This window comes from Petaurus breviceps, unplaced genomic scaffold (genome assembly GCF_028583685.1).
Source record: "Petaurus breviceps papuanus isolate PSGF00001 unplaced genomic scaffold, PetGlider_PUasm1.0 91133, whole genome shotgun sequence".
Classification (NCBI taxonomy): domain Eukaryota; kingdom Metazoa; phylum Chordata; class Mammalia; order Diprotodontia; family Petauridae; genus Petaurus; species Petaurus breviceps.
The window spans coordinates 65,937,801-65,951,665 of NW_027187419.1; the positions used below are offsets into that span (position 1 = coordinate 65,937,801).

Here is a 13,865-nt window from a genome sequence, read left to right on the forward strand (position 1 = left end):
TAGATACTTGATAAATGTTTGGTTCCTTCCTTCTTCACTGAGATTATGGTTCTGACACTCTGGCTATATCTACAATGCTATAAACACCTAGAGAAGATGGCATTCTTTCTCATAGAACTATGGTCTCATGTTTGTTTTGGAATTTGAATTGTATGCATCAGAAAAAAAACCCACTGGATGTGACAGCTCTTAGTACTGACTATAATAAGAGCCTGAATGTTACACTCATAGTAAGTCAAGTGAAATCATGGGAAAACTAAAGGAAAATTCACTGTTCTTTCCCAATACTTCCTCCCCCTTCCCATCTCCTATTCCTCATTCCTCCCTTATCACTTCTCCCTCCCTACTCCGTTTTCCTCACTTCCCCCTTCTCCTTCCTCACTCTTCAATCTCCCTCAACTCTCTCCTCTCCCCACTCCTTATTCCTCCTCTCCATTACCCACTCCCTACCCCCTCCCTGTTTCTTCCTCCCCCTTCTACTCTCCCCCCTCCCCCTCCTTTGCCCTATTTGCAACAAAGGCTAATGAGGTTCTCTATAAGATCTGGGGCTGTGACTTTGGGTTATGCCAACGTCCTTGGCCAAATGGTTAAACATCAGGAAGTGATACTATAGAAATGGCATCAAAGAAGAAGGATCACTATATACTTTGCCACTGTAACCTAAGTACCATGGCACTTTCCTATCTGACTTTCAGGGCCAGAGTGTGAAGAGCTTCAAATTCCAGACAAAGCAGAGGGGAGGGGGAGGGAAGGAAAAGAGAGAGGGAAAGGGGAGAGGGGAGAGGGGAGAGGGAGAGGGAGGGGGAAAAAGAAAAAAAGGAGGAAGGAAGAATTTATTAAATACCTATGATGTGTTAGGCACTATGCTAAGTTCTAGAGATACAAATACAAGAAAACAAGTTAGACCCCTACTCTGAAGGACTTTACATTATAATAGAAGACCAAATATGGAGGGGAGCAAGAGGTAATAGGGAATCCCTGGGGTTTATTGGGTTGTAGGATAACACAGTTGTGGGATACAAATAGGAGACTATTGCAATAGTCCATACAAGCTGTGCAAAGAGCCTGAACGAGGGTGGTGACTGTGAATGGAGAGAATGGAATGAATGGGAGAGATATAAAGATAAAAACAACAAAATTGGTCAGCTGTGCTAGATATATGGGATGAGTGAAGGTGAGGATTTGAAAATGACGCTGAGATGGAGAAGCCTGGGAAGATGGTGGTGCTCTCATCAGTAATATGGAGGTTCAGAAAAGGGGTGGATGTGGACTTTGGAGGGAAAGATATGCTGAATTTAAGATACCTGTGGGGAAATAAGTATGGAATGGTTAATAGGCAGTTGGTGACAAGGGGCTTTGGCAGCTCTAGACATCAAGGAAGGAACTAGTAGTTGGGAAGAGATTGAAGGTCCTGTTATTTAGCAGTTTAGAGATCTGCTTCCCTATGGCCCCACTCACTAGTGTTGGATGAAGTGCCCTTCCCTGTCTTCCACTCCTTACTCTGTGTTATATCCTCCATTGAAATGTCCTCCCCAAAGGGCGGCCAGGTGGCTCAGAGAGTAAGAGCACTGACTCCAGTGTCAGGATGACCTGGGGATCAAATCTGGGCTCATATACTTAGCACCACACCCAGAAATAACTGGCTGTAACCTTGAGCAAGTTACTTAACCCGATTGCTTTAAAAAAAAAAAAAAGAAATGTCCTCACTTACATTATAACATACTTGGTCCAATGCTGGTGAGTGAGGAGGTCATAGGTAAAAAAATTGACACTCTCCATTGAGGAAAAATGGAAAAGGTTGTTTTTTTTTTAATGGAACTGGTGTGGAGGGGGGGAAGTGGAAGTAGGGGAAGAGAGGACATTTGTGAAATAGTATTTCAGGCAGTCACCAATAAGGACAGTGAGATTCCCAGGAAGCAGTTCATCTAGGACAACAGTTCTCAAACTTTTTGGTCTCAGGATCAGGACCCCTTTATTCTTTTAAAAATTACTGAGGAGCTCCCAAAGAGTTTTCATATATGTGGGTTAATACCCTTTGATATTTACTGTGTGAGGAATTAAAAGATCTTAATGAAAATCTGAAACTATGAAAATAGTTTTTATCTTACAGACCCCCTAAAAGGGTCTATTGTAGTTCAGTTGTATCTGACTCTTTGTGACCCTGAGAACCATAGCATGCCAATCTATGGGATTTTCTTGTCAAAGATACTGGAGTGGTTGGCCATTTTCTTTTCTAGTGGTTTGTGGCAAACAGAAATTAAGTGCCTTGCCCAGAGTCACTCGGCTACTAAGTGTCTGAGGCCGAATTTGAACTCAAGTCTTTCTAACTCTAGACCCAGTGGTCTCCACTGAGCCACCTAGCTGCCTCTGAAAAGGGTCTGAGGTACTCCCAGAGGGCCCAGTTGCTGGGTCCCTTTGATTTCATTTTTTTGTCATCCCATGGACATTAGCTGGTGGTTTCTAAGAGCTGAGGTCCTACGTTTGGCAAATCAGATAGAGATTATCAGTTGACTCAATGCCAACATGCCTCTGGAATTAGCATGTTAACAACAAAATGCCTCATATACTTTCTGATGACCTCTCCAGGAAGGCCATGCATAGATTTTTTTGTTGTTGTTATTTCTCTTTTTTATTCTGAAGTTAAGAAACACTAAGTAAAATGGATATTTCCATAATACCTAGTAGTGCAGAAAAAGAGAATTATACAAACTTCAGGTCTCTTATTGTATACAGCTTGCTTTTCTTTTTTAGCATGTAAGTTCAACAAGTACGTTTCAAAACCATCTTTGTGCCTCTTTCTGGGCTCTCTTCTGTTCTTTTGGCTGTGTTTTTAAAAAGGTACCTCAATGATACTCCCTTCTTTCCTTTTTTCTTTTGGTGCTTTATTTCTATCCCTCCTTACACTTCCAACCATTGCTCCATGCCTCTACCCCACTTTCACAAAAAGAAAATGAAGCCATCGTAACAATCATAACACAACAATCATAACAATCATAACAATACATAGGTATTCTTAATCCAATTGCAAGGATAGGATTCCTAAACTTCCTTACACTTCATCCCATCCTTTTCCCCAAACCAGCTCAACAGATATCATTGAACATCATGGAAGAGATAGCCTCTGAGGGACCTAGCCTGGAATTCAGTCTAGTTTAAACATTGGTGCAAAGTGGTCAAGTCTATTTCATTTTACCCCACTGGGGATATGCTTTGGGTTTGATGCTTGGTACAGTGTCCAGAACATAGTAGGTCTTAATAAATACTTGTCAATTGATTGATTTCATCTTTTTCTAGTCCTTGGATGCTGTAATTCTAAATCCTTAAGCTCATATTATTTTTCCAGGGAAGTTTCATTTTTCATTTTGTACATTTCTGATTCACTCACATTTAAATCACCAAAATGTTTAGAAGGAGATGTGAGGTGATTAAGAAGCTTCTTGAGAATTTTCATAAGCCTTTCTCAGAACTAGGAAATTGTATTTTTCCAGAGCTACAGTGAATATAAATTCCAAGAAGCTTAAATTCAACGCTAATCATCCTGTCTATGTAGCTTCAATGATAACAAAATGCGTTGCTATTTGGATTACACTAAATTCTTCCTGTGAATTTTATAAGAAGCAAGGATCTTTGAGGACCCTACCAACACTCAAATGGTATGCTCTGATCTATAGTAAATGATCTTAAAAACTGATCATCTCTCTTAGCATTTAGTTCTATAGAAATGATAGTAATCATTTACTTTCATGGAAGTTATGTGCTAATTGGGCTGAAGGGGACTTTGAGATGTTCTCTAAAGTACTGATTCTCAAATTTGGTCCTTCTAATGTCCTCTTAAGCCCCAAGGGTCCACTAAGCTCCTCATGACCTATATCATTGTTTAACAAAAGGGAAAACTCTTATAGCTTTTATGGACATTACCTTCCCTAGATAGATGTTTGGAGTGTCATGGCTCCTGACCACCTCTTGGCATCAAAACCAACTTAAAGACTTGGAAAGGTGAGTAGAAAGAGAGGGAAGAAGGAGATTTAAGAGGCAATAAGTCAGTCAATCAACAAACCTTTAGTAAGCAGCTGGTATGAATTAAGCACTCTGATAGATGGAGATAAAAAGAATGATACAATCTTTACTCTCAAGGAGCTTATATATTCCAACAGAGGAAACAAGTACCTATGTAACTACATATAAAATAAATTTAAGCCAATACAAGGTAGTTTTAAAGGGAAGGTATTTGGCAGGGGTAGCACTAGTAGGGGGAGGGACCTGGAAAAGTTTATTGTAGAAGGTGATGCTTGAGCTGAGTATTGAAGGAAGAAAGGAATTCTGTAAGGTAGAGAGGTGAGAAATGAATGTGTTCCACACACAGAGTATGGATTTCCAGTGAAAAGTCCAAGAGATGGGAAATGGACTGCTAAGTGTGAGGGACAGAGAGAAATCCAGTTTAGCTGGATCACAAAGTGTGAGAAGCAGAGGAAACTTGTTTACTCCAATCATAGAGCTCCCTCCAAACAACTCCTGGAGTAGTAGAAAACCCTACCAGATTTGGTTTCAGTAATCTGGGTTCTAATCCTGGCTTGGCCACTAAATAACTATGTAACTTCAGACAAGCCACTTACTCTTCCTCTACTTTATTTTCTTCATCTATGGACTATATGACCTCCAAGGTACCTTTCAATTCTAAATCTATGATCCTATGATCTCAGGACAGCTAGGTGGTGCAGTAGATAGAGCACAGGCCCTGGAGTCAGGAGGACCCAAGTTCAAATCAAGTCTCAGACACTAACTGTATGACCCTGGCCAAGTTGCTTAACCCTGTTTGCCTCAATTTCTTCATGTGTAAAATGAGCTGAAAAAGGAAACAGCAAACCATTCCATTATCTTTGCCAAGAAAACCCAAAATAGAGTCACAGAGAGTCAGATACTAATGAAATGGCTCAACAATGTGACCTCTAGTTTCCACTACTTCTTGATGTTCTTCCATGATCCCCGCCTGACTCCTAGTTTTAGAATCACTGCTGTCATGCCACCACCTACTTGCAAGCAGGATCATACTTAATTCAGGTAAGTAGGAGGCAAATTAGTTTCATCATTTGCAAATAGAGAATCTGAGGTTCAGAGATGTGGAATGATTTCTGAGGCTCACAGGGGTTTAGAGTTTAGGCCATCATTACCCAGGGCAAATTCTAGAATCACTGTCACAGATTCCCATGTTAAGGGATGGAGGTCATCTGGTCCAATCTCATTTTACAGTTAAAGAGCCTGAGGCCCAGAGAAATTGAGACTTGCCCAAAGTGACAAAGCCGGGATTTGAGCCCAGTTCCTTGGACTCCAAGTTCAGGGCTCTTTCCATTGAGCAGTGTGACGATAAGTGAGCCTGGTAGCATAAACACTGTGAGGGAGAGAGAGAAGGTCAGTTATCGGGAGTGGCAAAGAGATTAAAGAACAAGTAACAAGGAAGCTGGAGGGGAGGAACTCCACTAAGGAGCCAGGAAACAGGAGATGAAGCCTCAATTGGGGTTAAGTCCAGCTTTCACTCCAGTTCAACCCCTGACGTCTTTTAGCTCTCTCATTTAAATACAGATTCAGGAGTTGAAATGAATCAACCTAGGGATGTGTCACTAGACCCCTGCCCTTCCTGCAGCTAGATTACAGTGTGATAGTCTCTGCATTAGCCAACTGGTCATTTCAAGAGTTACCTGCTAGTCGGTGTGTTCAAGGAAACCAGACAACACTTTGAATCTGCTTTAGGTTTCCATGGAGATTGCTTAAAGTTTTCATCATCCTTCATTCAGACCTTGGGGTAGATCCAGGCTTTCTTGTTTCCATGGGAACCGTTTAAACACGTATCTCTGTCTGGCTTTGTCGGAAAAGGACTGCTAGAGATCATGCAAATGAATTGTCTGCTCTCCATTCTCTTTCTAAAAAACCCCAAACACCTGCTTAATGCTGGAAAACTCTACTCTTTATTGAGGAGAATGAAAGTCTTGCATTGCTTTTTCAGGGAGGTTTTATTTTATTGATTTTTACAGCGAGGAGTTAGTCCAGGTACAATGACTTTGATCGCCTGCTTAAGTAATTACTCACATATAGCATACATTTTCTCCATCCTATCCTCTTCCCTCACCTACCTTGGCCTCAGTTAGATAACATTGCTGCATACTGAAGGCTATTTCCTCTCCCCTTGCATGCTGAAGGAGAATGGAGTTAGCCAATAACCTTACCTTGGGCACTATCGACATAAGACCTGGTGTAGGGGTTGGCTACATAGGGTGTATGCTAGAGTCAACAGGGGGAAGGGAAAGGGAAAAAGCATTTATTAAGTAGCTGCTATGTGTCAAGTGCTGTGCTAAATTGCCTGAGGCAAAGAGACATTAAATTACTTGCCTGAGGTCATATAGCCAGAATTGGGTGAGATCAAGTTCCTGCTTAATAATAGCTAATATATATATATATACACACACATATGTATATATATACATACACAACATAGAGCATGTATATATGTATATACACATGCTCATATATACACACACATACATGTTTTAAGGTTTGTAAAACACTATGCCATTTGATTCTCACAATAACCTTGGACAGTAGGTTATTAGCATCATTTTACAGCTGAGGAAAATGAGGCAAACAAAAGTTAAGTGACTCACCCAGGGTCAAATAGCTGCTAAGTGTCTGAGATTAGATGTGAATTGAAGTCTTCCTCATTCCAGACCCAGTTCTCTATCCACTGTGCCATCTAGGTGCTTAATGTCTTAGCAGTACCCATGACTTAAACTGGCACACACTTGTTAAACCAATGAATAACCTGAAAATGTGTAGAGACACACATCCCACCCAAATCAATCAGAAACTGTAATAGCTTGCTAGGGCTTAGAAGGCTGAGGGCAGAAATCTGAGTCTGGTTTCACAACCACAAACCTGTGCCTTTGTAGAAGAAAGGAGAAGGAAGGAAACATTAATTTCCTCTCCCTTTCTTGAGCACCTGGCCTCAGGGTAGACTATTCCAGCTCTCCTGGTTTTTCTTAGCTTCCTTCTCTCTTTTTCTACCTCTGAACCTACAAGTCTTTTAAAAGGCCTAATGATTCCCATCTTTCTTCTCCCATGACCCCCCAGTCCCACTTTGAGCATCAACAACTCACCTACAGGGACATAGCCATCACTGGAGGGTTTTTCACATGTCATTGTTATCTTTTCCTAACAATCAGTAGTATAAAACCCAGATATTCTTACTGAATTCCGATTTGAGGATAGAAGGATGGCTATTTAATGTACCACATGAAATTTCACACTAGACTGAAGAAATGAAGATGTCACATGTCACTTCTGAGATACTGCCAAGTACTACCCTAGAGCCAGGCCCTAAGCCTCACTGGCAGCTCTGAAATGTTTTGATCTTGTGAAACAGTGTTCTGTATTTAATGGCTATATTGACTACATTTTCAGAACCAAAAATCTGACCAAGGATAGATCTTTCACAAAGCCTAATTAAAAGTATAATTTTTCTTATAATGAAGATATCAGAAAAACCTAGAATATATTACCACCATTTTGTTGTCTCACCTGCTCAATGACTGAAACTGAGTGTCACTCCCTATTCCAGTCCAGCCCAGATCAACTGCTGCTTCAGACAGTATGGACAGATATCACCAAGTCTAAGCTGCAGTATTTTGTATTTATTCCATGGGATGAGATGGTAAATTCAGATGTGATCTGTTGAAATCCAATCCAATGACCATTTATTAAGAACCTTTTAGGTAGAAGTAGCCATCCTAGGTTACATCCTAGGATACAAAGACAAAATGAAAAATAGTCCTTGCCCTCAAGGAGCTTACCTCTTAGTGGTGGGATAAACATACATTAAGCATTAAAAGCTAAGGGATTGCCTATCATTTGGGGAATGGCTGAGAAAATTATGCTTTATGAATATAATGAAATACTATTGTGCTCTAAGAAATGACAAAAGGGATGGTTTCAGAGAAAACTGGGGAGACTTATGTGAACTGATGCAGAGTGAAATCAGCAGAACCAGGAGAACAATTTATGCAATAACATTATAAATAAAAACAATATTGAAAGACTTAAGAACTCTGATCAATGCATTGACCAACTATAATTCCAGAGGACTAATGATGGCAATGCTGTCCACTTTCTAACAGAGAAATGATGGATATAATATATAGAATGACACATACATTTTTTGGACCTGGCCAATGTAGGCATTTATTTTGCTTGATGATACATATTTGTTATAAAGGTTTTATTTATTTATTTATTCTTCTTTTAAGAGGATATGGTGAGAAAGAAGGAAGAAGAGAGATGGGAAAGAAAGAAAATAAATGCTTGTTAATTTAAAAAATAAAATTTAATCTTAAAGAAAATTGTACACATGATAATTTTAGGAGAAAGAGAACTTTAACAACACTGGGGACTAGCAAACTTTCTCATAGGAGATGACACATAAGCTAGAACTAGGAGGAACCTAAGGATTCTAAGAGGAGAAAGTGAGGAGGTAATAAATTCCAGGTATTGGGGACAGCCTATGCAAAAACAGAGGCAGGAGATCAGACTGAGAACATAAGCTGAGTTGCTAAGTTAAGCTTGATGCATCTTAGTAAGTGTAATAGAATTGGAGGGATATTTAAGAAGCAGCAGGGAAAAGATGCTTGTTTATTCAAGGATTGCTGAGAGTAGTCTGCTTTTCGAGGCATGCAATTGTGGGACCGATGGATCAGATACAGATAATAGTTGAACTCAACTAATATTTAAACTGATTTGTTATTTTCCAAAATCCAGACAATTATTTGATGCATCAGGGACTATGTTTCAATATCAAGTTGATATGATCAATGAGAATAATTATTTTTTACCTTCCATGAGTCTGAAGATATGTTTCCATCATTTTGGCCCTTTGAGGCCAGATTTCTAATACCTTGCATCTTATTTGACCATGCTGATGATGCAGCAGGAGCAACTAATGTTTCTTGATTCCCTAAGTCTTTTCTGATCATTATAGGATAGCTTGTTTAAATTTGCTACAAGTCCAATCATGTATTTTAAAATCAGTAGTTATGTGCTTCAATCAGGTAATTTTCCCTTTGTTGGAATTCTCTTGATTAGGGAATCTTATGGGTAATTGCTGGGAAATGTGTCAGACTTGTAGTTTATAATAACAGGTGCATATCCAAATAAGACCAATCAACACCCAACTAATTGCTGAAGTCATAAATTATAAAGACAGTTACCTAAAAAAAAAGATGAAAAAATTAAGATTTCTCTGCCTTTTTGTTATAAGACAGTGGTTGTTAACCTTTATTGTGTCACAGACCCATTTGGCAGTCTGGTAAATATGGACCTCTTGTCAGGATACTGTTTTTAAATGCATAAAATACATAAGATTACAAAGAAAACCAATCATATTAGAGCACAATTTTCATAATATGGTTTTCAAAATATTAAGAAACCAAGTAAATTGATCCTAGGCTAAAAATCCCTGCCAAATCCCTTGAAAAGGATTTGGGCAATACTGGGTGCAGGAAGGTAATGCTGTGTCAGACATGACTGAGAAATTACTGGATGACAACAACTGGGTACAGGAATCTGCCTAGCACATGCCCAACTGGGAAAGAGAATGATGATAACTCACTCTTAGGGCTTTAAGATTTATGAATCACTTTCTAAAGATAACCCCATGAGATTGGTATCAAATGAAATGATATATGTCAAATGCTTAGCAAATGTCAAATTGTTATTATATAAGTTGTCAACTGTCATTATTACCAGCAGTAATACAAATATTGTTATCCCCATTTTACAAATAAGGATATTGAGATTCAGGAAGGGTAAGTGTTATTGACAAAGTCATTGTCAATTAAATAGTACACCTGGGACTTGAGCTCATATTCTCTGACTTCAAGTCCAGAACTCTTTCCATTATACCACACAGCTTTTGTTGTTAAGTCGCAGTCATGTCTGTCTCTTTGTGACCCCATTTGGGATTTTCTTGGCAAAGTCACTGGAGTGTTTGCCATTTCCTTCTCTAGCTATTTTTACATATGAGGAAACTGAGGCAAACAGGATTAAGTGACTTGCCCAGGCTCACACACTAGTAAGTCTCTGAGGCTGAATTTGAACTCAGGTCTTCCTGACTCCAGGTCTGGTACTCTATTCACTGCACCACCTTGTTGCCCACACAGCTTTTATAAGCCACTAATTTGTTTTATTTTTATGAATATGTGTATATATCTATTGGCATATAGAACTCTCTTCCCCTAGCCTTCTTTTTGATAAGGCAGATGTCTAAAACCTATAAGAGAGACTATGGCCATATTGGGCCATCAGTTCTGCCATTTGTTGAACTTGTCCCTATGACTGGATTAACTGGTTGGTTATTGGATTAAATTCACTGTTCTTAATGATTAAATGGTTGAATCAAGTAACTCAAGTAGATACAGCATTTATTTAGAGGCCCCTCTATTACCAAAGATAACTCCTTGGTTTCTTTTTTTCTGTACTCCATTTATCTACCAGTAAAGGGGCAGGGGGAATAAATAACACATGAACAACATTAAATTTATATTCCCTGTGATACTGTAACAACTTGACAAAGCTCTCCAGCACATTGGAAAGATCCTTTATGAAAGTGTTATGGAAAAGACATGCATAAGAATTGTACAGGAGGAGAAGGTATTGAGGGGGTTGCCATATGTACCTACCAGTAGAAGGAATATTCATATCAGTGAGATCACAGATCCATCCAAGTACCTAATTCAGTGGGAAATAAGGTTATTCATCAGATGTAAGAGGTGCATTTCTTAAGTTAGGAGTTGTATACTTGCAAAGAATCTTAAGAGATCATGTAGTCCAGACTTATGCCTTCTGGCAAGATAGCCTTTAAACCATTCCAAGATGGCACAGTAGAAAAAGTGCTCTGCTTAGAGTCAGAAAGACCTGAGTTCAAACTCTGTCTCAGTTACTTAATGACTGTATGACCATAGGCAAATCACCTAATCTCTCTCCCCCTCAGTTTCCTTACCTGTAAAATGGGGATAGTAATGATATTTGCTTGACAGCATTATTGTGACAATCAGTTGAGATAATGTAAAAAAAAAACAAACAAACCTTTAAATAGCTAGCTACATTAGATATTATAGTAATAAGAACCTAACTTGTTTAAAGTCCTCCAGAGGAGATTCTGAAACTTTCCCCTAAGAACCCATTTCACTGTTTAACAGACTGGAAAATGTTCCCTAAAAATTCCTTAGGCTGCAGCTTAACAGCATGTCCCTGCTTAAGGTTTAATTGGAACTGTATTTCCTTCTTGATGCCCTCTCACCCCCTACATGGCACTAGTTGCCTCTTTCTGGAAGACATATGGGAATTGGTTTTCTTTCCTGTGGAAATAGTCTCTATTCTCCAGCTCAGAATATCTACGTTCTCATATCCTGAGGTAGAAGATGGCAATGACAGTCCTCTCCAAATGCAAGCCTGGAACCTTCAAAAGTCTCTGACTCAGCAGAAAACTGGCCAGATTCATTTAATAGCTTTTTGGATTTTGCTTTCAGGGTGTACCACTGGAACAACAAATGTTGAGCAAAAGATGAAGGAAATAAAGGATGTTACGAAAGATGGAAAAGTAAGAAAATGTCACCAAGCATCCCTTGGTCTGCCCCAGAGGCGAGCAGAGGGTGATCAGACAGTTTTCCAAGTGCATAAAGGAGTCAAAGCATTTTCCTTCTGTAAAAGGAATAATTTGCTATTAACGGGCGGAATGGATCGAATAATTCGAATGTGGAACCCTTATGTTCCAGGGTAAGGTTTCTGACTCTCTCCACTCTGGGACATACTATATGCCTTCAGATTAACAAAAAATAGCCTTGGAGTTTCTTAAGTAAAATTCAAATATCTCTGAGAAGTCCCTTCAGTAGCCAAAAACATCTCCTTATTACCACCTAATACTTCATTTTGTGACCATTAAAAATTCAACATTTTGGGTTAAGGAACACTTCTTTTAAAATGCAAATACTCTGAGAAGTTTCTTTAATAAACAAAAGTTGTTTCTTAAGCTTTGACCAGGTGAAAAGCAATGTTCTAGATAAAAGGATGAAAAAACTATGATTTTTCCCAGTCATTTTTTTTTTCTGGTTGTGCCTGACTATTCATGGTCCCTTTTGGAGTTTTCTTGGCTAAGATACTGAAATGGTTTTCCATTTCTTTCTCCAGCTCATTTTACAAATGAAGAAACTGAGGCAAACAGGGTAAAATGACTTGCCCAAGGTCACACAGCTAAGTGTCTGAGACCAGATTTGAACTAGGACACTCTATCCACTGTGCCACCTTCCTGCCCAATATAATGTTTACCCTCAAGGAACTTACAAATTAATAAGAGGGCAAAGACATGTTCATAGTGATGTCATGTTCATCCCAGTTGTGCCTCTTACTGGTTGAATGATCATAAAGAAGTCACCTGATTTTTCTGAGCCTCAGACAATTCACTTTACATTTCTAAGTCTCAATTTTCTTATTTGTAAAATGATAACAATAATGTCTATAGTCCTTACCTCACAGGGTGAGGTCTAAGTGGGATAATGAATGTAATGTGCTTTGAAAACCTTAATGTCCTATACAAATGCCAGTTATTATTGTGTAAAAGTTTTCATCCCTATTTTACAAAAAAGTAAAGAGATAAATGGTTTGCCCACGACCGCCCACATGGTAAGTGTATTACCCAGAATTCAGTCCTAGTTCTGCTACTAAGACATGCCTGACACTCTTACAGTACAGCATACCACCCCTATATGTCTGCTATTAGCTGGACTATGAAAAAGGCAGATGGAAGTTTAGAAAATGTACCATGAGATATTTGAGAAGGAAAAGGTCCTTTCAGTGGTGGGAATGAGGGAGATAACTCCATGGAGAAAGTAGTGCCTGAGTTACATTCAAGTACAGAAACTTAGAGGAAGACAGCTTAGAAGAAAGTAAGGATTTCAACAGATAGAAATGTGTAAGGGGTGCATCTCAAGCAAAGGGAATGGCCTCTTCAAATACATGAAGGGTGGAGAGGCAGGAAGAAATCAAAAAATACCAAGGAATCTAATTTGGCCAGAGTATAGTGTGTACAAAGATAGGGGTGCAAAATGAGGCTAGAAAAGCAGTTGCAGAAGGACAGTGAAAGGCACAGGGAAGGGCATTTAAATGTCACACTAAAGAACTTCTATTTTATTTGGAGGTAATAGGGAGCCACTGATGGTTTCTGACCAGAAAAATAAAATCACATTCATACACTAGGAAATTACTCTGGAAGTGGTGTGAAAGATGAATCAGAAAGGGGAGAGACTGGAAGCAGGAAAAGAATTTCTAAAGATATTCTGATATTCCAAATGAGAGGTAATAAGCATCTAAATTTGGAAGGTATCTGTGAGATGAGAAGAGGGAATAGAATCAAGAGATATATAACCAAGGTAAAATTGACAGCACTTGGCAATTGACTATATGTGGGAAGTGAGGGAGAAGGAAGAATCAAAAATGACTACAAGATGTCAAGTCTTGGTAGGTGAGAACAGGAAGTGCCATCCACAAAAATAGGAAATCTGGCAAAGAGGTAGATTTGGGGGAGGGAAGATTATTAGTTAAGTTTGGACAGTGTTAAGTTGGAGGTGATGGCTGGACATCCAAGGGGAGCTGTCCATACAGGTAGTAGAATTGTGGAATTGGAGATGGGAAAAGATCTGGGCTTCATGTGTGGATTTTGGAGCCATCTTCATAGCTGTAATCATTGAATCCATTGCAGAGGAAGAGCTCACCAAAGAAGTGAATATAAGATCAGCAAAGAAGAGGCTTGAGGACAGAATCTTGAGGAATAA

The 13,865-nt window shown here is 39.1% G+C and overlaps 1 protein-coding gene across 1 annotated transcript in view; it reads left to right on the forward strand.

Annotated features, from left to right (window-relative positions):
- The window catches only part of LOC138155137 (cilia- and flagella-associated protein 337-like), a 99,091-nt gene that overhangs the window by 21,236 nt on the left and 63,990 nt on the right, over positions 1–13,865 (forward strand). The window contains exon 4 of the mRNA XM_069080183.1: positions 11,568–11,814. Coding sequence (XP_068936284.1) covers positions 11,568–11,814 — 247 coding nt within the window. The remainder of the gene's footprint in view (positions 1–11,567; positions 11,815–13,865) is intronic.